This window comes from Hydra viridissima, unplaced genomic scaffold, assembly GCF_058129835.1.
Source record: "Hydra viridissima isolate aposymbiotic clone 2 unplaced genomic scaffold, HvirCarnegie_v1 scaffold_10, whole genome shotgun sequence".
In the NCBI taxonomy this organism is placed as follows: Eukaryota; Metazoa; Cnidaria; class Hydrozoa; order Anthoathecata; family Hydridae; genus Hydra; species Hydra viridissima.
Genome location: NW_028324309.1, coordinates 14,235,085 through 14,260,803, shown reverse-complemented (window position 1 = coordinate 14,260,803; position 25,719 = coordinate 14,235,085). Strand labels below are relative to the sequence as shown.

General features: G+C 26.8%; 4 protein-coding genes and 1 pseudogene across 9 annotated transcripts in view; 1 reads left to right on the top strand and 4 right to left on the bottom strand.

The window, feature by feature from the left end:
* LOC145181174 (procollagen galactosyltransferase 1-like) overlaps window positions 1-25,719 on the bottom strand; it is a 381,403-nt gene that overhangs the window by 173,458 nt on the left and 182,226 nt on the right. The gene's annotated exons all lie outside the window — the stretch shown is intronic.
* LOC145181173 (glycogen [starch] synthase, muscle-like) overlaps window positions 1-25,719 on the bottom strand; it is a 361,885-nt gene that overhangs the window by 153,940 nt on the left and 182,226 nt on the right. The gene's annotated exons all lie outside the window — the stretch shown is intronic.
* The window catches only part of LOC145181181 (non-structural maintenance of chromosomes element 4 homolog A-like), a 227,620-nt gene that overhangs the window by 19,675 nt on the left and 182,226 nt on the right, over window positions 1-25,719 (bottom strand). The gene's annotated exons all lie outside the window — the stretch shown is intronic.
* Window positions 124-25,719, bottom strand: part of LOC145181172 (protein zer-1 homolog) — a 207,822-nt gene continuing 182,226 nt past the window's right edge. The window contains exons 2-20 of one of the 6 annotated variants that reach the window (XM_090101237.1): window positions 25,085-25,222; window positions 16,665-17,294; window positions 16,345-16,556; window positions 15,868-15,986; window positions 15,084-15,227; window positions 14,702-14,760; window positions 13,954-14,016; window positions 13,699-13,807; window positions 12,977-13,087; window positions 9,814-9,861; window positions 9,687-9,728; window positions 8,440-8,488; window positions 8,283-8,353; window positions 8,063-8,110; window positions 6,693-6,760; window positions 1,068-1,200; window positions 941-993; window positions 657-754; window positions 124-572 (exon numbers count right to left, since the gene is read on the bottom strand). In XM_090101237.1, the coding sequence (XP_089957363.1) occupies window positions 427-572; window positions 657-754; window positions 941-993; window positions 1,068-1,200; window positions 6,693-6,760; window positions 8,063-8,110; window positions 8,283-8,353; window positions 8,440-8,488; window positions 9,687-9,728; window positions 9,814-9,861; window positions 12,977-13,087; window positions 13,699-13,807; window positions 13,954-14,016; window positions 14,702-14,760; window positions 15,084-15,227; window positions 15,868-15,986; window positions 16,345-16,556; window positions 16,665-17,272 (2,181 nt within the window). In that variant the 5' untranslated portion in view covers window positions 17,273-17,294; window positions 25,085-25,222 and the 3' untranslated portion in view covers window positions 124-426. Of the gene's footprint in view, window positions 573-656; window positions 755-940; window positions 994-1,067; window positions 1,201-6,692; window positions 6,761-8,062; window positions 8,111-8,282; window positions 8,354-8,439; window positions 8,489-9,686; window positions 9,729-9,813; window positions 9,862-12,976; window positions 13,088-13,698; window positions 13,808-13,953; window positions 14,017-14,701; window positions 14,761-15,083; window positions 15,228-15,867; window positions 15,987-16,344; window positions 16,557-16,664; window positions 17,295-17,377; window positions 17,514-19,209; window positions 19,377-22,641; window positions 22,750-25,084; window positions 25,223-25,719 lie in introns of those variants that run through there. The other 5 variants (XM_090101236.1, XM_090101239.1, XM_090101235.1 and 2 more) reach the window with 5 other exon arrangements.
* On the top strand, window positions 3,164-4,477 carry LOC149883251 (uncharacterized; annotated as a pseudogene).

Sequence of the window (25,719 nt, the reverse complement as noted above, 5' to 3'; positions counted from 1 at the left end):
AATTTTTTACTGAGAAGATCGAAAGGTTATTATTTTGAGAAATCGCCCCAAAAAACATTGCAATTTTTCCAAAACGAAAAAAAAAAAAATAATAATAATAAAAAAAAAAAAAGAAAAAAATTATTCACACTATTCACATTAAAAAAAAATTAATCGAAATTCACTAACTTACATAATTTAATGACTTTTCTTTAAAAAATTGCGATTAATTCGTAAGCATAATTACTACACTTGTTTATAAATGCATAATAAAAAATATTTTTTTTGATAATGATGAGATGCATTGCAAAATATATTTTTACAAATTTCAATTTAAAATATCTAGTTTATTTATAAAAATTTCCATGAAATAGATAACGCTCAATCTCCATGATAACGTGCTACTTCCATGATAGGTCTTTAACGTGTAACCTTTATGTTCAGCTTTTAAAACCTTAAATACGATTCATGCATGCATGCCTCTAAAACTATGGTAGCGAGTTGATTGGTTCGAGGACTTATATTTGATTTGAGCAATCTAGTAACATATTCGACGCCATTCTCCTCAATAATCATTTTGCAATATTTAGTGGCTATAACAGCATAAAAATAAGAGATAGAATAAACCCCAATGAAAATGACTGTAAGGGGTCAAAATAGCGATATTAAACACTTACAGTACACTGAAGCCATATTAGCAAGTGCCCATATTGCCCAGTGCTGTGCTGCTGGAGTGTCATAATGATCGAGCAAAGCCAGTATCGGTTTAAAAGATCTAATTATAAGCAATGATATATATTCATTGACAATTTAATAGTCTCCATATCTAACAATAATGTTAGCGTATCTAACGTCGCACTTAATGCTATAAGAACATATTTTTTATTAACGCGCAGATGACAATGATTGAATGTTTTCAAGAAAAAAGCAGAATATAATTTATTAAAAGATGCTGGCGTACTTGTAATTTATATTTCTGGAGGCTCGCAAATCCCATGAATCAACAGCTTCTATCTATTAAAAAATCTCGTAATTTAAAATCAAAATAAAAACGTGAAAAAAAAGTTTTAAGTAAAAAAATTCCTTACTATTTTTTGCATGCAATAGGATCTTGATATGTATCTATGAGTCCAAGCTCTTTCACCTTCAATAAGCATATGAGATAACACTCCAGCAGAATTGTAGCTCACTTCCAAGTGAATCTCAGATCGTAAAAGGGACCTGGAATATCAATAGAAGTCTTAACAGCGCCTAAACTATAAAATCTAAAAGATATTTCATGCATTCTGAAAATACTTTGAAAGACTTTTTGTGAACTCTTTAAAGACCATAAATATATTTCAGATTTATAAATTGGATTTCTCTAAGATCTTCAAAAAAACGCTAAATAGCGTAGTTTTAAAATTTTTCAAAAGTTAATTTTTTTAAATGTTTATAGTACTGTTTATGGCACATGAAACTTCTAAAAGTAAACATTCACATAAAAAAACAGACAAACAAATGTACTTGTAAGCTAACGAAAAATAGCTCTTGATAACATGAATAATTTATCAATATTAATTATGCCTTGTTTGAAAGGACCAAAAAAACTAAAAGGTAAAATTTATTCAACATATGAACATACTTTTAGGATCTATTAAACGGAAATAAAAACACTTTCACGTTTATGATTTTTTAACTTAGTATAAATTTTTAACATAAAAGTAAATAAAAAGAGTTTTTAAAAAATATGTTTTAGTGTCAGGGACTTGAATCCATCATACAACTAATATTTTATTTTAAAATTTTTTATTTTTAAATATAGTTTCTAAAAAAAGTTAATTGCAGTTATCTTTAAAAATTCAAAAATTTCTTTCTTAAGAAGGATTTGGCAGCTAATTAAAGGTGTAATGTTATTAAATAAAATTTATCAAATTTTTTTTTTTTAACATTCTGTATATACAGATATTAAGTCTACTCATTTCATAAATCAACATCCTATTTTTAATTAAAAAAAAGTAGTTTGATGTTTTGTAACCAATATATTAATCAAGGTGTATTTTCCACAGGTTGACATTTTTGTATTCTTAGACTCTTAAGACTATTGTTTTTATTTAGAATGTTTATTACTTAGCTGATCATTGTATTTTTTCTAAACTTGACTAAACATGAATTCTGAAATAAAATGATATACTGCCAATGGTTATAAGCTATCATTGGAACTTATTTTATCAATTAGTGAAATTAATTTTTGATACATGAATTTTGGACACAATATGAATGATACCAATATTATAGTCTGTAACATAATTTAAAATAAAAATAATCATTGGCATTATATCATCATTTAAGTCTAGTCAAAACTAAAAGTACAAGCAAATTTTTGAATTTTTAGTTTAAGTTTGATTTTAGAAGTGGGTGAGCACTTATACTTGTTATACATGTGGCATGCAGAAGCATTTGCTGCAAAATTATTTGCAACATTTGTATATCATGAATGAATATGCAGGTGGTTTTTTTCCAGTGTGTAATATTGATGGTTGTTCTGCCAAATATAAATCTTTCAAATGCTTGTGTCACCAAATGCAAAAGAAGCATAGTTTTGTTTTAAATGCAGCTCAAATATCAACGAAGGAGTCTATTCATTTTAACGAGTGAAACGATGGAAAACTAATTTTTAGCAGAGCATGTTGATGATGACACTACAGTAGAGGTTGTTATTGATATGCCTGTAGCAATCTAGCAACCAGTAGTTTGCACTCTAATTTAGATGCCATTTCTTTATCCTCACTGGACAATCTACTTAGTAATTTACAGTAACATTTTGCAATTTTTGTTGTTTCAGTAGCAGAAAAACAATAAACTCATCTGTTGTTCAAATTGATGTAGCAAGTGAAGCTTAATCTTTGCTGAAATATTCTAGTCATAGCTTTTGTGATCCAACAAAGCAGCAAATTGGGCAAAACTTAGTATATAATGGTGTTTTGAATAAAAAATTTAAATAGCGATTTGCTTTTAGATAAAGTTTTAGCTGTGGTTAATTCCAGCAAAAAAAGTTATTTTATTTTGTAAGTTATTTTTAGGTCTTACTTTGCCAGACAAAATAAAATTAAACTACATGAATGTGAAAATGGTTTAAAAACACCAAATGATGAAACTTTTCAGTATGTACCAGTTTTACCATTACTAAAAAATTTAGTTGAAAATGAGCTGGAATTCAGTAAAACGAAAACTTGAAAAAGATGAGTCTATCAATACAGAATTGTTATGTTCGTATTCAGATGGTTTCAATTGCAAACACTATGTCATTTTTAATGACAAGAATCCATTAAGAATCCATTTATATCGTGATGAACTTGAAGTATGAAATCCAATTGGAGTTCATTGGCTTCAGTACATAAACTCTGTGCATTTTACTTCCCCTTAAGCAACATTAAAGAGCAAAATATTTATATAACTTCAAAATTTAAACTTATTTAAATTTTACAACTTCAAAATTTAAATCTATTTAAATTTTACAACTTCAAAATTTAAACTTATGTATTCTTATGAAAGCAAAACTTATCAATAAGAAATAAAAAACATACAAGCAAATATTAAAAAAATGAAAATCATTATTATCATTTAGCTGCTACTTCAAGTCCAATTCACATTTCTTCTAGCATTCATGACATTGAAAAATGTTTTCTTTTCCAACAGACATTATATATGATTTCTTAGAAGGTACAATTCCATTTGTATGATTTCTTAGAAGGTACAATTAAATTAGTAAGTTTTATGTTGTTAAAAATTAAAGAGCAGAATATAATTACAGATAATTACAGAACTTAATGTTTTTGAAATTGGCAGAAATGACACAAAAAACAAACCAGTACCATTTGCTGTGCATACTAGTGCACCTATTAACATTATTAGTTTTGCATTGCAGAAGTTTTGCATGAATCATTTACTACTATTTATGATTAGCAACTGCATACCAATGTGCAATCTGAATTGGTCACTTTATTTACAGTTTCCAGATATTGCTGATTACATATATATTTAAAATATTTCAAAAACTAGTTTGCTATATCTTTCATTTTTAGTAGAGCAGTTTTTGCAGGATTTTATTGAACTTTTTCCTAATAATCAAACATCCAAATTTTAATCCATGCTCCATTCTTTTCATCTGATAATCAAACATGGACCACTAAGATATTTATTGGTAATGCATTTTGAAGCAAAACATATTTCAAAAAGTTGGCTTCTTCCATTAGAAGTTTTGAAAATATAAATTATTCTTTTGCAAAGCAGCTTCAGCTGCAACAGTGTTGGAAGATAGCATCCTCTGACTTCTTCAATGAAAATCTTGAAACATCTAATATATGTTCAATTACCCTTGATAGTTTAAAAACTTATCTTTAGGAAAAATTGTCTTTTTTCGACTATAATATTATTGATAAAAAGGAAACAGTTTAAAAATGCAATGCTACTGCACATCATTCAACTTCATCAACATTGGATGTTTTGTGGTAATTAGCTGACTTGTGACAAATATAATTAACACTTGCATGCATTCAGAGTTATAGATGATGCAACATTGTCAATATACTTGCCAACAGAAGTTTGTGACTATCAACTTCTAGACACATATACACTACAAGATGGCCAATCCTATATTACACTCAGATGCTTGTGTTTTTAATAAATTTTTTTCCAAAATCTTAACTTTTTGTTTAATTTCAGATTAACTCTGTTAACGGATATGAACTCTGCAATTTGTTTGTGGCTTTTTATTGTTCATTAAAATCCACAAATGTATTGCAGAAATTTAGTTTTTTTTTTATTGTTTATATGCTTGTTATTAACCCTTCCCAGACCATTGTTGCCATATGGCAACATGTCATTTAAAATATCATGAATTTTACACTTTTGTAAATTTCCCACATTAAACGAAAGAAGTAGTTTTACTAGTCTACAATAGATGGCCCTCTGCAATTTAAAAATTTTTCATTTGTTTTTAACTGAATAATTTGGATTATTGTTGAAAATCTTTTATTGAACTTTGGGCTGAAAAGACTTAATTGAAGTTTTTTATCATTTTTAAGATATGCTCAATATTAATCTAGTTATTGCTTTATTTCACTTAACAAATCAAATCAATGATAAAAGATTAAATCATTTTTTATCACATGATTCATATAATAAACTCTTTGTAAGAACTTGGATTAATTAGACAAGTTAAAAAAAAAAAAAATCAGTAGTAATCATATGGTTAGTCTAAAAAATCATGCAAAAAATTAATAATCTTATGTTGGTGTTGTTTTCAAAAACCTATTCAGAGATTTGTATAATGAACATCTATTTTGGCAGTTTGAAGCTATAGCTCAAAACCCTTCAAGTGGGTTTTGAGCTATAGCTTAAAATACCTGATTAAAGAGTTCTTTGAAGAACCTCTTTTGATAATTTATCAGAACTTTTGTAAAGAACTCTTAGGTTCTTCAAAAGAACCTAAGAGTTCTTTATAAAAGTTCTGATAAGTTTTAAAGAACTCTGAGGTTCTTCAAAAAACCATTTAGGGTTCTTTAAAGAGCCTTACCACAAGATTCTTGCAAAAAAAACCATCCTAAGGGCTCTTTGAAGAAGCTCTGAAAGCAATTTTTTATGAAGCAACCCTTATTGGTTCTTCAAAGAACCATTTGGCTTTAGAACATATACACCAGTATATACAATATGTTGTAACAAAATATTCTGGAAAAAAACTATAATGAAGTTTCGTCAACATGATATATATTTGAGAATGGAGAAATCTCTTATCAAAAGAGAACTAAAAAGGACAGAGTCATGCACCATTAGCTAAATTATGATGCAGCAAACCTTCACACTATTCAAATTGACAGTTTTATCAACATGCTGGCTGTATGATGATAAAACTGTCAATTTGAATAAAGTGAAGAAAGCAGGACTGAATAATCTTCTACAACCAGATGATCCATTTTTTATTTGTTTGAATTGTTGGTAACTAAAAAAGTTATTATAGCCCATTTATGTCCATTATTTTAATGCCCATTTTTATTGATTATTTTAATGTCCATCTTTGTCTATTATTTTAATATCCATTTTTGTCCATTATTTTGATGTCCACCTTTGTCCATTATTTTAATGCCCATCTTTGTCTATTAATTTAATATCCATTTTTGTCCATTATCTTATTATTCATTTTTATCCATCATTTTAATGTCTATCTTTGTTAATTATTTTAATATGCCTCTATCCATATATATATAATTTTTTTATCAAAATGACCAATATAAATAACTGAAGAAATTTTGAAGAAATCTAATTTTTTCTACTTACAAAAATAAAACTGCAATTAAAAACTTAAACTTTTGGCTAATTGAAGGAGCCAGTTTTATATTTAGTAGCGGCATTTTTTTTTTTTTTTTTTTTTATCCTACTCAAATGTTGTGATAAAAGTTATAAAGTTTAGTGATTTACTTGATACCAACATTTTACTGAATTTTTATTTGTTTTTATAAGACCAATTTTAATACATTTATAAACCATACACTTAAATCAGTAATAATCTATTGATAAGTACAGTAATAAAAAATTATGATTTGAAACAAAGTTCAAAACTTTGAACTCTTGTTTGATTCTTTTATCAGTTTTTTTTTTAATGCTATCTTTTATGCTATTTTTTTTAATATACTGCTTGTTGACTATATGACTTTCACAAATATGAAATAACTTACATAAATATATCAATAATTGGTTCTTCCATTAAAAGAGGTTTTAATTGCTTAACCTCTGCTATGTTACCCTATAAAGAAATAACAATCAATTAACAAAACCATGAATGTAGCAATAAAATCATGAATGTAGCAATAATATGGATTTAATGATATCATAAATATAGCCAAAGTTTTCTTTTTATAATACTTCTGCTATTTTTCTTGGACAGATATTAACTTGAATGCACAGATAAAATTGTTTTTGATATTTTCAACTTATCAAATACCCATGACTTTTTTATGCTATATTTCAACTGTATTATTTATAGCAACTAATCGCCTTTTTTTGGAAAAAATACTCTATATGTTAAAGAGTATGACACCTAAAGGAAAATATTTTAAATGAAACTCAATGAAAACTTGTCATTGACTTTGTTGAACAAAGAAATTCTTATAGAAAAGTACAAGAAGTTACAAATATTCCTTTTTAACAAAAAAAAAAAAAAAAAAAAAAAAAAAAAAAAATCATAAGAAATGTCTGAATTTTGCTAAAAAATGTCACAACCTTTTTGGAGGAAAGTTCTTCAGTTTGATGAATCCAACTTAAACTTAAAAATTTTGATGAAGAAGTTCAACGATAAGAGGAACATAGTGGCGAAATGTTATAGCTTGGATTTTTTGGCATGGGGTGGTGTTGCTAAACTAATATTTATTGATGAAACCATGAATGTCAACTTGATTATCGGACCAAACTTATGACTGGACCAAAATTTAAAAAACTAAAAAAAAAAACCAAAGGTTGAAAACAATTTTGTGTTTTTAACAGGGCAATGATCCAAAATATACTGCTAAAATACTCGATCCTTTTTTTTTGATGAAAATGACATAAATGTTTCAGATGGACGGCATGAAGCTAAGATTGAAATCCAATAGACCATTTATGCACTTTACTTTAAAAATAAAAAAAGATAAAAAAGAAAAGATAGATCATTTACAAAAAAAGATTATTTAGAATTTATTTTTTTGCATATGTTGTAAAAGAAGTACATATAACTGAAGTATAATGAATATAAAATTTTCTTGTACAATTATTTTCTGTAGTATTGTTTTTTGACCTGTTTCTTTTTCAAATCAAATTATCAAGTATTTTACAATTAGAAAACAATAATTAAACAACAAATCTTTCTCCCATAAAAAGTTCTCAGAAAAAAAACATAAGAAAGTAGTACTGATAATTTAAAGGAAAGTTAATGGCACTTAAAAAATTTTCACTTAAATTTTAAAACCTTCATTACCATTTTACAGTTTGTTGAATTTTTTGATAACGTTCATAAAAAAAATACTAGCATCATCTTTTAAGATGAAGGAAAAAAAACTTTAAAAATGTTTACCATTACACCCATCATGTTTTTAAGGAGCAGAACAGAATTGGGAAATCTCTGTAAAAAAGACAATAACAACATTTACAAAAAGGAGGACCTAACATAAAAATACATTACACCGAAACAACATTTAACATATTAAGTTTTCTATGTAAATTATGCATAATAAAATCTTACCAAAAGATATAGCAAAAACTCACATTTTATCAGCAAAAATAAATGAACTCACATATAGGCAGTCAACAAATAACTGCATTCCATTTTGGTTGAAGAATTCCATACAATTGTTAGCCATTTCATCTATGAAGTATATTTTAAGTTAATGTACACTAAACACTGCATAAATCAATATAATTTATAATAAAATTTGTAACATTAAAAATCACCTGTAATGTTCCATAATGAACTCCAACATGGGGTAAGTAAATCACCAGTCTAAAAAAGATTTAAAAAACTCCATCATACTATTACAAGCTAAGTGATGCATCAAAACTTCAGATGCCTGCGCATATTCCTAAAACAAAAACTTCTAATGCTTCTTTGTTCTGATAAATATTACAAAAATATTTTGCATTTTAAAGTATAAAGATTAAGAACTTTGATAAAACAACTTCAATATGGAAGTTAAAATTCTTTAAATATAACAAAATTGTCTATGAAAAGGTAGTTGCCTGTACTTAATTCTAAAAACTTTTTAACAAATAAAATAGACACTGCATACATAAAAACAGTAATAAAGTATACATGCTTGTTCTGGTGAAAATTCAAATTTTTTATTTTTATACTTATAAATGCTTCTACTTTAAAATAATATTATCGATTTTGGAACATATCAAATGTGATTAAGCTCTGATTTGTTATTGATGGAAATCCAGTAAACTTAATGCTTCCCTGAATTTCAGACAAAATTTTTTTTGTTGATATTTTGATAGGACTAAACTTGATAGTATAATTAATAGTACTAATAATTTGAATAAAAATATTTTAATATAAAATAGTTTGTTTTTTTTCACAATTGGCTATTACTATCCATGACATTGGGTTCACTTGAGTTATTTAATGATCATCACAAAACTTGCAACTTTTACTTAAATTTTTTGGTTTTTTAACGGAGGAAAAAGTAGTAAGATTGTAAAAACCAAACTTCATTTTTCTAACGAAGATTTTAAGCAATTTGGAAAAAGCATTATCTATAGGTAAATCAAGTGTTTTTCTTTTCCATCCATGATGCAATACTCCTTTAAAAAATACACAGCTTATGAGTAAGTTTTTATGATGAATAATTTTTTAAAAATATTTAAGAAGCACTCCCACCCTACTTTATATTATATTAAAAATTATTTATCCATATTCAGACTTAAAAGAATAGCTATAATCAAATTTAGGCTCTAGAACAATCTAATTGCAACTCTCAGACCAATATAATTGCAATAACATTAATAAGTCAGTAATACTAAATATAAAGAACCTTAAAAATAATTTATCTTAGCTTTTTACATTTAGGGTTAATTACAAAAAACATAAAACTAAAAAAGTAATAATAAAATTTGATGTTATATCCAACTATAAAACTTATGAAAGCATAGAAAACAGAGTCTGCAAAAAATATATAAACAAAACAAAGGTTAGATACCTCATCTGTATGAATTCTCTCCTTTATAATATGAACTAAAGTCTAGAATAAAAGGCTTCTTATACTTATTGATTTTTTTTTTTGTTAAAAAAACAAAATAAAACTTACAAAAAAAACTTAAAGTCACCTGCACAGCTCCTCTTCTTCCTACTTCTCTTTTCTGTGCTTCACTGCTCTATAAAAATGATGTAAAAATACCACTTGTAGACAAAGTGTTATTTGATATTAAAGAAAAAAAACAACTAATATCGCTCAACTTTTTTATGATATTAAAAAAGAAAATTTATAATTAAAATGTTTTAAAATGTAAAATAGTTTATAAAAAAATCAATTTGAAAAAAAATTTTTAGAATAAAAAATGATTTCCAAAATGCTCAAAGCAATTATCACAAACTGTGTTTTCAAAAATTATGCCATAACATGATTCAGTAAGGCAGACTCAGAACAAATTTTAGGAAACAACTCTAGCATAATTGAAACTACATACAATCCAACTCAAAACTATTTCTTATATGTTCCAATTTACAAAATAATCTTCTAATCTTTTTTTGGAAGTGCTTATTTATTTACATACAGTCATGGTATGCTCATTGGAGCTGGATTCAGAAAACACTTTGCAGTAAATGTCAGTTCATAATTTTGCTTATAATATGAGACTCCGCCCTTTTGAGCAAGCTTGATTGTTTATTTTATCTGAAGGAACTGCTTTTATACAGAATCTAGATAGTTCCATCTGACAAGGAACATAACCTATAATCTTCATGCACTATGATTAAATCAGGCCATCGTAGTGTTCAAGTATAATGTTTAAAAAAGCAAAAGGAATGTTTTCAATAAAATAAGCCTTGTGAAAAAGTCCTGCAAAACCTACTTACATGCTTCAATACTGATTTTTCTTATATAAATGTCAAATCATACTTTGCTATTTAAAAAGGAAGTTGTCCTTGAAACTGTCTAGAAGAAATTTTGTCAATGTAGAAACAACTTCTTCATAAAATAAGCTATGAGCTTGCCCTTCAGTGGCAGATATCCTCATTTTGCATTGATAATGGAATGCAAAATGAGGATATCTGCCACTGAAGGGCAGGTACTGATCCAGTATACATCAGCTAATATATTTTCATTAAAAAACCTTTTTTGTTTGTGTATTACCAAAACTTCATCTTTTCTATCATTTGATTGCATCATTTGATACTCCTTTTGTCATCAGCTATGTATCTCTTAAAATGTATTAGCTTTTAGTCTTTCCAATTCAACTCAGTGACAGTTTCAGATCTTTTTTCTATCCTTAATATCAAACTAAATTTCTGTCATCAAATTTTACTATCATTCCAGCTTTTTTGATTTATGATAATTTCCTTGATTAACTCTTAATTTGACTTGATTAACTCTTAATTTGACTTGATTAACTCTTAATTTGTATTTCTTATTTGTTCATTAGATATGCTGGACAGGCGATTTTTGTTTTAATTTCTAATTTAGTTATATTGTAAAGTAATTGCTTCTTCAACTGTGATTAATTTTTTAAACACAAACAGCTTTACTTTGAAATAACTACCAACCAACACCAGTAATTTCCTTAAAATTTTAGTAATTTGAAAATTATTCCTGGAAACTTTTTTGTTTAAAAAATCATTCAAATTTTTCATTATATGCTAGGATCTCTACTTCTGCTTTTTCACTTTATCACCACAGTTTGTAAACTGTTAAATCTAGTAGTAATTGTTTTATCAAAGTTCTTAATCTTTATACTTTACGTAATTATTTTTTACCATAATTTTTTTTTAAAGAGTATTTTATGATAATAATATTTTATAGTCTGTGATTCATGTAAGTTCAGCTTGAATATGGTGAACTACAGAAGTCACACAGAAGTTTCACGAATGCTGTTTGTAATGTCTGAATCTGATTGAATATCTGGATTCCTGTACTTTCTTAATTTAACAAGTATTTCTTGTTAAGAAAGAGTATTGAAAAATCACAACCAGCACTGACATCTGAAACAATTTTACACAACAACTTATTACTTGTGGTCAAGCATAATTTTCAAACCTAATTTTACACAAATTATTCAGCAGTCAAGCAAACTTAAAGTTTAAATCAGATGTTAGTTACAGAAGTTGATATTTTTGTTAAACATATCCAACACTAGAGTGGCAATATGATCAAGAAAATACTGGCTTTTTTTGTGGAACAGATGTAATCTCAAGAAACTAGGGAGTTTGAACACAAAGTTTATCAAGTGATTATTTCCTTTGCCTCCCCTTATTCCCAGCTTTCAACATTTATTACTAAGTAACTTGTATACACTCAAAAAAGTTAAAAGTTAAAAATTTTTTTTGGAATGTTTATGAAAATGTTATGAATGTTATCTAGGTGAGCATTTTTTGCTGAAGAGAGAGAGTTCTAAAAGAACAACAGCCTCCAAAACATGGTACATGCCATTCGTGACAGGCACGAGACAGGAAAAAAACCTCAGTGTTGATGAAATGCCACAATTGTCAGACATTTACATGTAAGACCAAATTTGTTAAAAACTTTTAAAAAAGGTTTCAAATTTAAAACTGAGCTAGAAATCTAAAAAACCTGTAAAATAACTCAGAATTTAAAGGATAAAATTTGAACTAAGAAAACTTTTAACGATCTAAAAAAACTGTTTAATATGAATCGGGCAAATAAGCACACATCACTGAGTCCGGTCACCTCCAAAATTACAATAAAAGTCAACAACTTGTTGTGCCTTGTGGCACAAACCAAACATAACATAAACGGTACAGAAACAAAAATGGTTTTTAAATCAGAAAAAAAAATTTCCTTGATAGTTTTAAGTTATGAATTTCAAGTCTCTGAATCTCATTTAGTTGGGCACATTTTTTTTCAAAATATGAATAAACTTTCTATGGACAAAAAAGAAAACTATATGCTTAGTTTTCTTTATAGGACTGGACCAAAATTGAGTTTGAAAAAATATTCAGAAAATTTAACAAAAAAAAGAAGAACTAGATTAGGAGTATTTACTTTTTTAACACACACACACAGAAAAGAATTTATAAGTAAGGAAAGAACAAAATTCAAATTTTATATATAGATAAAGAAATATTTTTAAATATTTCTTTATCTATATATAAAATAGATAAAGAAATATTTTTAAATATTTAAATTTTATATATAGATAACAAATAGTTTTAAAAAATTTTAAAAAATATCTAGAATATGTAAAGAAAAAAAAGTCATTTTAAATATATCATTAACTTTAAAAATAAAAATCAATAAGAAAAAATTCAACCCACATGAAGGATCAAATGATTGAACAAAATTAAAGATATCCTTTGTAAATAGCTCTCCTCGTGGTATCTCAAAGCAAAAAGCAATGCATCTACAACCCTGAAGTACATGAATTCCTAAACAAAATTATTAAAAAAAGTAAGAATCATTTACAAAGAGATTTCAGCTTTAAAAAAAAACATAAAACTTAACTTTTTTTTTAAAAGCTCTTTTATAAAATTTTTATAAGAAAAGCTTGCCTATTTCATATCTATAATCACCAAAGTAATAAAAATATTTACAGTTAAATAAATTAAATTCATAACCTTAATTACACAACAACTTGTAAAAACAATAAATTAGATATCTTTATATGATCATATGGCTGGTAATATATTAGTATTTTGATTGTTTAATCAAAGGAATATAATGACAATAAAGGTTAAAGGCATTAAAACTATTAAGTTTACCAACTCATAATTAAATCTTATGGTTCTATGAACTTTTTCAAATATTAGAAAGAACTTTCAAAAATATAACTTTCAAAATGTCTGCAACTTTTTTAAACTTTTAGTATACTATTTTTAACTGTTTCCCTTTTTTACTTGATAACAAAAAATAAAGCAGTTGTAAATCCATATTATACAGACATCTACAGCATTAAACCTAAAACAATTGTAAGTCCATATTAGACATCTCATACACTTCCTATGAAGAGTTAAAAATCTTTATACTAAATAATGCTTACCACTTCAGCAGGAATTTTGAAGTTGCACAATGCTAAGCAACAGTTCTTTTGCAATTGCAAATTTTGTTTAAAGCTTTCCATGCTTTTTAAAATTACTTCAACGACAGCTCTAATAACAATATTCATAAGCATTTTTAAAAATTAGAAAACTAACTACGATAATAAAAATAAAATCAAACAACTTTTGAAAAGATTATAAGAAACAAATGAAAACAGCAAATCATGAGAATAGTATTAACAGTAGTAATAGAGTACCTTCTTAGTAAAGGGTCCATATTGGCATTGTTCACCTCTCTGGTCATGTGATAAAGCGATGCCCTAAACATGAAGATCACCTTTCATATTAACAATAAACTTTTAATGTTGGCAAACTAAGAACTTTGTTTAAACTGGTTGATAAAGTTAAAAAAGATAAGAGTTAATTTGCCTAACAACTCTACCATAAGAAACCAATTTAACAGATTTATCTTTTATCTTCTTACTAATTCTAGGAAGGCTATCCAGTCCCACATATAAATGACGCATTTCATAAAAATGTCTTATGCTACTCTCAAATTAAAATCAAAAAATCTTTGAAAATATATTTATCAGAAATTCATATTGGAGGAAGTTATGTCACCAAAATAAAATAATATTATGATTATTTCCCCTACTCTTGATTTTTCATGTTAAAAACATGTTATCAAAACTGCATTTTATATTAAGGTTTTATAAAAGAGTTTTATCTTTTTTTGTTCTAAAAATAATTTCAGAACAAAAAAAAAAAAATTTTACATAAAGGTAAACTGAAAAACACATTTTTCAAAAAGATGTTTACAAAAAAAAAAAAAAAATTTAAGGCAGCTTTAACATACCCCAGTAAATTTAATACTAAAACAATATATTATATGTAATGTTACAAATATATATATATATATATATATATATATATATATATATATATATATATATATATATATATATATATATATATATAATTCATAAATTTTCAAAGTGAACTAACGTTGCCGCAATATGGATGGCATTAGCACTTTTAAACCTTTCCATTGCCTGCACAAGGTTCTAAAAAAAAAATTTAACACTTAACTTTTTACTACCTAAAAACTTTTGCACCAAAAGTTTTTTGTGCTTGTAAACATCAATATATTTAATATTTTTCTTAAAAAACTTTGTGCCAAGTTTATAAACAACAATCTATTAAATTTTTTTCTCTAAAAACTTTGTGCTGAATTTATAATCAGTAATATAAAAAAATTAAAAAACTTTTTATTTTTAAAATTCAAATTCTGCATAATAACACAGCTTTCTAACAACAACAACAACAAAATTACATTTTGATCAAAAGAACTTTTATTTCAGATGTAAAAACTTTAAGAAAAATTTACCCTCATGCATCGCTTAAGCTGAAAACAGAGATGGTCTCTAGCCAATGAAAACAATTTACGAAAAGCTAGTAAAACATATTCTGGTCTATCTTCATAAGCTTCAAGTGCAGTAAGAATTTGTTCCTCATTTGCTTCCCCAGCCACCTAAATAAGAAAAAATATATAGCACACAAGTTAATTTTAAAAATTTAGATAAATTCTTATCAAAAATTAGTATTATACATCACAATTAATATTCTATTTTTTTATTTCTTTTTTATTGGTAAAAATAAATATTTACATATTTAAGCAATTTTACTCAAACAAATTACAGTACAAATGATGTTAAGCAGGTGATAATGTTACAATTTTCTTAGAATAATAGCAAATCATGCCAGTATCTCAATGCAAAAAACAAATTGGTAATTTTTACTTCAAAATTGTTTAGAATGTTTTGTCAAATACAAGAGTTTTATCCTAAATTTTGATTATTGCTTTTGCATTAATATCAGTAAAATAAAAATTTTAAATACCATATTTTTATTTAACACTCACACTTTTCAACAACAATCTTTTTTATTAAAAAAAAATTGCATGGATTAATGTCTGTTAGTAAACTACTTCAAGTGTTTCTGGACCATATTGAGATTCTGTTTTGAATCACAAAACAATATTTAATTATTTACTTAGTTATAATTTATACAATAAAAAATATTGCATGCTCTATTCCTATTTAAAATCTTAATTGTCCAAGGTCAAATTATCCCTAAAACTAACTATTAAAATATTAACCTCTAAAACTCACCTTATCTGCAGGCAGATTTGCATGGAATGAGAGACCAGTTTCATAAAGCCCTAGAAATGTTAATCTAGCTTCCCTTTTCTGAAAGGGTATTATATCATCAGCTTTTAAACCACAAGAACCTTAAGACAAAAAACATATATAAGCAAGTGTTGGTTTTCAGCACTAAAAACCCTAATAAAAATTTGATTATATATTAAGTTTAACTGAATGTGCTAAAAGATTTATTTTTATTTAGAATTTAAAGTTACATTAGATTCTAAAATGTTTTTTTTATTACTATATGGTTCTGTGACTATTAGGAAGAAAAACTTTTAAAAAGAGCCTGGAGCTAGACATCTGTCATTTTGTATAATCATGCATATAATCTATAATAATCTGCCACCATATAAACCTGTTACTATTCCAAGAGTTTTAATGTTTTAAGCTCTAGCACTTTAATGTTATATAATAAAAGAACATTTTTTCTGGAAATAATACCTGATATATCAAGAGACGCCAACATAGGTAACCATGCCAATTCTGCTAGAGTACGTGAGGTAACGATATTGAGTGATTGATTTAAATCACTAGATTCAGATGGTCTTTTAGATATATCCAAATGAATTAACTTTTTGAAGTTTAAAAGCAGATTAACAAACCTTACATGATTTTTCAATTGTGTGCAGTTGTACAAAGATAGCCACATTAAGCTAGAATGTGTAGAGTACACTTGTGAATTTTACAGTGGAAAGCAAAAAATACATAAACCAGTTGTTTAACACTTATGTCATTGTTTAATACTTTCAAATAAAACTTACTTCTTTAAACCACGAAGCTCTTCTAAAAGCATCATTTTTATTGGCGTTTGAGAGAGATCCAGCCATTCCAAGTGAATTAAACTACCAATTTGTTTAAATTGATTTCTGTTAAAGTCTATATCTGCCCCTTTTAAATTCAACTTAACCAAATTCACAAGATCTTTTAAAACTAAACAGCCTTTAAACCCTGATACAAAACTTAAGTCCAGCTGCTGCAAAGTAGAGGCACAATTACTTATTGCAGAAAATGTTTGAGGTAAAAACCTGCGTTCACTCAAGCAAAGTGTATGTAATGGGTGCTTCATGATTTTTTCAATTGCATTTTGATTATTGAGAGGGTATTTTACTGAATTAACAGATAGGTCAAGTTGAGAAAGACGACATCTTTTAGTATTTGTAAATAGTTCTATATAACATTCTGGATGCTGCTTAAGAATACTTTGTACCAAAGGTTCACTTATACTATTTGGTAAAAAGCTTTTTCTTTTTAATGACAAATGTTGACCAGTGGAGTCAGCAAGGGATTCCAAAGGGAACCGTGAACATATTTCAGAGGTAAGTACAGTTAATGGCGGTGGTATATTTGATGGTGGTGTAAGATCAGACATTTAAGTGCTTTTCTTGAAGGACCTATAATATTTAAAAGATTATTTAAAACAACTAATTCTAAAATACATCAACTTTAATTTTAAAAATTTTCTATAACAACTTGCCTAATTAAGCATAGAAAAAAATTGGTTAACTAAACCTCCAAAAGATATAGGTACAAATAAGGCAACACAATTTATAAATTTTTTATGTAAAAGATGTTTCTAATCATCATTAAAAAATACTAATAAAAAACAAAAATATTTGTTTAAAACAAAAAAAATTTTATTAACACAAATGAAAATCTTAAAAACATCTATTTTTAGAGTTAATCTTTTTATTTTTAAAAAGAAAACAACAGAGAAATCAATACAAACAAATTAAACAAGGAATTTATTTTTTAAACATTATTTGTAAAAGAATTTACAAATATTAGCTGAAAAAATTCTTATTAAAGATTGAACAAAGATAAATCATTGCATTTTTATTCTATGAATTATTTTTGGTACAAAGCAATTTAAACAACTTAGTAAACTACATAAATATTTAAAGACACACCTTTAATCTGAGCACATTAAAAGAAAAGAAGGATTCACTATACATGCCACACCTTATTAAACACCTAGTAAGCTTCTAAATTAATGAAAGACTGATCTAATTAAAATCATAGCGCTTTTTTTAATAGTTAGAACTCATGCTGCTAAAGCTAATTTTTTTTTATGGAAAGAAAAGAATTTTATCTAAATAAAACTGCACATCAAAATTCATAGAAAACATTAGCAAATAAACAAATAACTTGGAACTTTTTGAAAAAGATTAAGATAGTGCTGCTCTTAGCATTTAAAAATGCTAAGAGCAAATCTAATACTTATTGACTTATGACGTAGAAGATTGAAACCTGCAATTAATCTGATAAAATCTGTATTAATATTCATAACACCCTCATAATAATCAATTTTAAGCCATTACACTAACTTAAAAATATTATTTAGAACATCAATAAAAGCAAGAAAACTTAACTTTCAAGACAACATGGCTAAAATAAAACAGTGAATTTAATACAAAGTAACTTAACTTTATATACCCTGCTTTAATACAAAGTAACTTAACCAAAATTGTTTTAACAACATAATGCTAAAACTTACTAATTTTCTGTATACACTCAGATATATATATATATATATATATATATATATATATATATATATATATATATATATATATATATATATATATATATATAGAGAGAGAGAGAGAGAGAGAGAGAGAGAGAGAAAGAGAGGGAGAGAGAAAGAGAGAAAGGGAGAAAGAGAGAAAGAGAAAGATACACTGTTTGAGGTTTTTTTGTACAAAAGATTATACATACATACATACACACACACACACACACACACACACACACACACACACACACACACACACACACACACACACACACACACACACACATACACACAGATATATATATATATATATATATATATATATATATATATATATATATATATATATATATATATATATATATATATATAGAGAGAGAGAGAGAGAGGACACTGTTTGAGGGTAATTTGTACAAAAGATCTATTTACACTATTCTATAAAAGGAATTTTCTTTTAGGGATCACTACTGACCAGCGGAATCAGCAAGGGTTTCCAAAATATAGAGAAAGTGAGATTAAACAACTATATCTTACCCCTATGGAACAAAGAATGAGTTATTCAAAAGAATTAAGTGAATTGATTGTTAAAAGAACTCCAAACTTTAAAAGGGATTTTTATACACAATATTTCGGAGATGAAAAGATTTGACAACGCATACTCTAACACCTTTTTTAATACCCTATAAAGTAGTTAAAGGCTAGCTTGTAGAGCAAAAAACCATAATACATTTTAATCATAAACTATCAAAAAATCAAATTTTAAGTTAAATAAAAGTTATAAAAAATATTCTCACTTGCCTTTGCACTTGTTAACTTCTTATCATAAACTTGTCATTTATCAAAAAACTTCTTTAACAAAAAATTTTATCATGTTTGAACCTAAATATATAGTTTAAACAAATTTATCACATTTAAGAAACTTGAACACATGATGATATTAATGTAAGATGAAGGAGATGACGAACTAAATATCTTGGCGCTTATCTATTAATCTAATTAAGAAATAAAGTGATAAGTCAGTCAAGGTTAAAGCCAAAAACTTATAAAAATTACATTTAAAATACTAAAAATCACGTTAACAGCTAACCAAATACAAGCCATGGGAAAATATATCTAAAGTTGGTTTTAGTAGCAATTCTCAAGCCAAATGAGAAAGTTTAGGCAGGATTTGAGTTAGAAAATCACAAAATGACATTTTACTTTAAAAAAAATTAGAAATCTGAATTTTCATAAATTATTAAAAAACGCGATACTCTAAAAGCACCTTATAAATTTTGATTAGTAAAAGACTACAATTTGAAACAACTTTTTCAGTCGCATCTCCAAAAAACCAGCCATTTTATTTGTTTACAAAAAAAGTAACTACTTTGCCGAATGGCGCAATTAATATTTTCGAAATGTTTTCGCATTGTAAAAAGAAATGTTTTTCCCTTTTTACACAATTTTAACGAATAGAAAGAGAAACGAAAGTTGCTAACTGTCTTATATCAACAGAACCATCAACGTGATTCAACCGAATGGTGAGCGATGTTTGTCCAAGCAAATTTTAGTTTGAATTGGGAAATTCTTTTTTCCTTTTTTTTACTGAAAATGATTAACTATATAAAGCTTCAACTATAAATTAAGTTGGAGTGAATTCAAAGTGACTCTGAAGCTGCAAGTTCTTGAAATGTCATTAACGTAAAAAAATTTCCAGTAAATTATGTGACAGAAGGACCTTAGTGAAAAGTACTTTTAGTAAAAAAAATCAATTTTTATGTGACATGTTAGCATTGAGTGAGATGTAAAATAAAGTGAATTCATAGAGGTCATTAAAATAAGTTTTTAAAACGATCAGCAATATGCAAAATAGTCTCAGCGGAGTTGAACGTAAAAATTTTAAGAGTTATAAATACCAATCAGTTAACTATAGTTAAAAGTTTCTGTTCGATCGTTAAAAGTTCTTCTCCAATCTCAAGAGTTAGGAGTTTACAGTATATACTGTAATTATTGAAAAACTAGTTGATACTAAAAAATAAACAATGTGATGGAGGTTCAAAGTATCAAAATCTTCAGCACCGTCAGCCACTGTCATTAACTTGCACACATATGTTAAGTTAGCTTTCACAGATAGTTATATGCGCATATAGGTGTGTGTGTGTTTGTGTGTGTGTGTGTGTGTGTGTGTGTGTGTGTGTGTGTGTGTGTGTGTGTGTGTGTGTGTGTGTGTGTGTGTGTGTGTGCATATACACACCCCTATATGGATATATATTGATATTCTTGCACAAATGAATAAATCTATGACAAGTATATAAAAAATCAATAAAAGGTTTTCATTAACTTGAATTAAAAAAGTGACCAATAGTCATTACTAAGAATAATTTAACTTATTTCTTTTATTAAAAACAAAAAAAAAATTTCATAATATTATTTTAATCTTAAGCTACACATGATAATAGGAACCACAACAAATGACAATAAAAGCAGTATATAAGTAAAATGAAATTATTCTTTAAAACATCTGACCATTATAGAATAGCTATATAATATACATATAAATTATTTCCCACTCCATTTTCGTTATTTTAACGTTTTAACATTTCAGACTACTGACTCAGTTTACTAAAATAAAAGAAAACTTTTATTTAGTACCTGCCATACACAGCGAATATAATGCAATTAATCCTTTAAGTTTTTTTTTATTTATAATGCATGAAGGGTTGTATTTACCTTTTACCTGAAATAATTTAGGTAAAGAAAATCCATTTCCAAATGGTTATAATCTCTCCACTGAGCAAACTTAAGTTAAGAATGAGATGTTGCTGCATTCAAAATTTGTTTATTAAACGTGTAAACATTGCATAAAACGTTCTCTAAAATTTTATGTGAAAAAATTCTTTAAAAATAGTTGTTAATAGCGTAAAAAGCGGGAGATCCAGGGTTTCCTTAAAGAAGATTTTGTTCTTTTTAAAGAAATATATGTATATATAATTAAATTTCTTTTGAACTACCTCATATAAAATTGATAGCATTACAAAATAATAACAAAAAATTATCTTCAATTATCTTAATTGTTCTTAAATATTTAACTGAGAGCTGCTTTTGTCGATTTTTGAAGTTATTTTTGGTGCTGGGATACAAACTCAATTTATATTGCTTTTGACTTTGATTCTTTGTTAAAGCTACATGATTGATGAAGTCTAACTCTCTCTTTATGTGCAAACGCTGAAAACTTTTAGTTGTCTTAATTCTTTTAAATTTTTGTTGTTTAATTTTTTAGTTGTTCGTGCTCCGTAGTGGCATTATACTAAAAACACTAAGAGTGCAATTGACTTAACTCTTGCTGCTTCAAATTGAGTTTTTAATGCTCTTAAAAAAACAACAACTAAATGTTCGATTTTTTAATTGAGCATGGTCCTCTAGGCTTCTACATGAAAGTATTTCAATACTTCTATGTAGTTGTTATATTATCTATAATAACTATATAGAAGTATTCCTGTAATACCAATAATATTTTTTTTGTAACGGTTTTTCGTTATGCGTATTGGCTGAAGATGCTGGTACTTGGTATGAAGTTTTTAATACCACCAGCGTTTTTTAAAAAATGATGTAAATAATTTTAACCATTAACGAAATCAGAACAACTAAAAACTTGACATTTATCAGAATTTTTTTTCAGTGTTTTATAATCCATTAAAAAAATCCTCTCAATTCATCTTCCTCTCAGTTTTAGAGAACGGGGGGATGGGGGGGAAGAGATGTTTACTGAAAATTTAAGGACTTCTCTTTAAGTGTCACCAAGTATAGCTCTTTCCCCCATACACAAATATATATTTCAATTTGCAAGCTATAATTTAATTGATAAATACCATCTTTCAACAGGACCGAGGCGTAGAGGAGGACTTCTTTTCTAACGTAAAAATCTATCGGTTTTAAAAATAACTAAAGATTTGAAAGCTTTTAAAAAATAAATTTGATTACATTTTTAGAATAGGTGTTAATTAATTCGAGTCAAACTTTAGTATGAAATACCTTTCAAAATTTAAGATCTTGAAAATTTTAAATTGGGACGCACATTTCTTTGTGATTTAAATGACCAAAACTTTCAAAGATAACAGAACAAAACCAATATATCAATCTTTTTTGGTGTTTTGAGTAAAATCAACTCAAAAGTTGACAAGAAAATTATTGTAAGTTCCTATTCTTTTATTCAACAAAAAGCGACACACACAAAAAAAGAGAAGTACCTGGCAATTAAATGTCTTTTTTTTTCTATTCGTGCAATTAACAACCCAAACAACTTATTTTTTTCTCTTCGTGCAATCAAGCACAACCGAAACATTTTTTTCTTTTCGTGCTATCAATCACTACCCTAATTATTTATTTTTTCTCATTGTGCAATCAGCTATCCTAACTATTTATTTTCAAATAATAAAGTTAAAAAAAAAAAAATATATCTGAAAGAGCGACAAAAAACAGTTTTAGATTAAAAAGTTGGATCCAACATTTGTTTTTATAAAAGGAAAAAAATTTTTTCAAGTTGTATTTATTATGGAAATCATCGGTCGGCAAGCATTCTTAAAAATATCATTTCATATTTAAGGGTGTTTGCTGGTAAGTGTCATTCTATGTACGAGATTTTTAAGTTATACACGATTTTAAAAAGATACACTATACAGCTGATTAGGAAATTTGTGTTAATTACCAGAAATATATACCACGAGGAGTAAAAAGGATATTGGTTTTTATGTCTGTAATGAAATTTAGGAGAAAATCTATAATTAAAATCTATAATTAAAAATATATATATCATTTTCAGTAAAGCCCTTGTATACGAAAAAAAAAAAAAAAGTCGCGAAGAAAAACATTGCGCCAAGTAAAAATGTAAAGAATTTTAACTGCATAAAAAAACACGTACGAAAACGTGAACACACGTACAAAACGTGTCAAGAATAACAAGTTGAACAAATAATTGAGTTTCGCAAAACTCAAAAACTTTGTTTTTAATTCTTAAGAGAAAAGCGTTTTCACGTGTGGCTAAGGCCCCTCATTCAAAGATTATTCTCTCTCAAGGTGTCCATATTTGCATTGCCAATAAAAAAAACTGACGATAATAACTTTTTCATGGCGAATTATGCATTTGAACGCAGATAATGTTGTATTTAGCCATGTTTTAAAACCCTCAGTTTTGAAGAGAAGGAAGAAATTTAGCAACTTCCTTTTATTTAATTAGCCATTACATAGGTCTTGTTTTTGAATCCAACCAAAAAAATTTGTTATATTGTTTGAAGTTGCGCGATAAATTTTTCTTAGTATGGCTCCGCCATGAAACACCTAGGCCCCGATAAAAAAAAAAGCATCTCCTGGAAACGAGTTGTACAACTACAGTTTGAAATAGATCAGTTCTAATACGCAAGGAACTTGTACATTTAAAAGGACATAATAAGCTTCCAAAATTTGTCTAATATTTACTTTTAAAAACTGACAAAATATGTTGGCTGTTAAAATTTTCCAACTTTTTTATAAAAGTTGAGAATGATAATGTGAAAAAACACCCGACACCTGAGTAGACATTAGACGTCTTTAGACGTCCAGTGGACGTCTATGGACGTCCAATGCCTTCTGGGGATGGTCTTACTTATCTTAACCTTGTTTTAATGCTATGAAAAGCATTAAAACAAGGTTAAGATAGCATTGTAAAAGTCGTTCAACGATTGTGGTTCAACATGCGGTTTGTAGTTGCAGCTATGTAAGTCTACATCTGTATTAAAGTCATGTGCGTAAAATGTGTTCGTCAGCCAAAGAGTAAATGTACTAGCACTACATTACTTAAAACCTATTAAGTATTGAAAATACAAAATAAGGTATAGACTATACTATCAATTATTTCATCAGAAATGATTTTCCTTTAAAAATTTAAAAAAATCACATCGTACAAATTTCTTTTTGGAATACAAATTAAAATTTTGTCGTTATAAGTGAGCTAGTGAAGCAAATGTGGGAAGAATAAAAATTCAGCAATACAAAATCATATTCATAAAATTCGCTTTTTTGTTTATTTAATCATTGAATTAAAAAAATTGATTTTTTAAAGCATGCAGTTATTTATTTATACACATTTTTATTTATATACATTTTTAAATCAAAGAAACATTAACGGCAGAAAATCTGTGCAAAAAATGAAATGATACATCAACATAAGTTGACAAATTACTATTAAGATTACAAAAGAAGTCTATAAAACTCTAAAATATTTTAATCTTTATATAAAATAAATACATATTCGCGAGAACGTGCAGATGTTATTTATTCTATAATATTGACACACAATGCCATGTTTTGCGACAGCGGGACTCTCTGCAGGAAATGTATTGCGGCCCCTTATAATCATAACTCATGCCATAACACTGATAATATTTTCTGATTATATTTTTTTGCAGCCCCTTGAATCTCTACAGCCCCACCGTATATGCAAGGGCTGAGAGACCCTAAACACGACAATGTTGATACATTATTTGTTTGACGAGTTACGTTTTAAAGTAATATTTAGGTTAATTATTACATCTCTTTTAAAAATGATAAGACGCAATTAATACCTTCATAAATAACAATGAAAATTCATTCAATAGGCTTTAACATTTTAAATAAAATAAGTATATGAATAAGAAATTCCCTTGTTTTTTTTCCCACCTCCTTCCTCTGCAAGTGATTCCTTGTCTTTTTATTCTCCTTCCTCCCTTCACTGCGAGTGATTCCGTTTGTTTTTTGATAATAGTATGAAACCAGAAACGTTTACATAACGGGAAAGATATTTTTCAAAAATTGTAACTAAATGTATATAAATGTTTTTCAAATGTTTTTACTAAATGTAACACAAATTTTTCAAAGATTGTTACTAAATGTATATCAATATTTTTCAACAATTGTTACTAAATGTACATCAAACGAAGATTTGGGATCTTATTATTATACGTTAATATTTTATTCTCAAAACAACACTTATTAATCACAGAGTATATATTAAAGAACCTTGTATTTTGTTTAGCCAATCACCAGCTAGAAAAAGCCATTCAAATCCCATTTTAAAAGAATTTTTTTTTAATCCTACTTCAAATAAATATATTTGGAGTCTCTGCAAATCAACTTAATTATTACTATGTCTGTCTTCTAAATCCAAGCTACCTAATAGACGCCCGAAACTCTTACTTTAGCGTCTTTGAATGCGTTTTTCATAGATTTTTTGCATTCTTAGCATCTAAGAAACATTTTGTTTTCGGATTAAAAAACATATTTGCCTTTGATTAAGCTTAAGATGATTTCTTTCT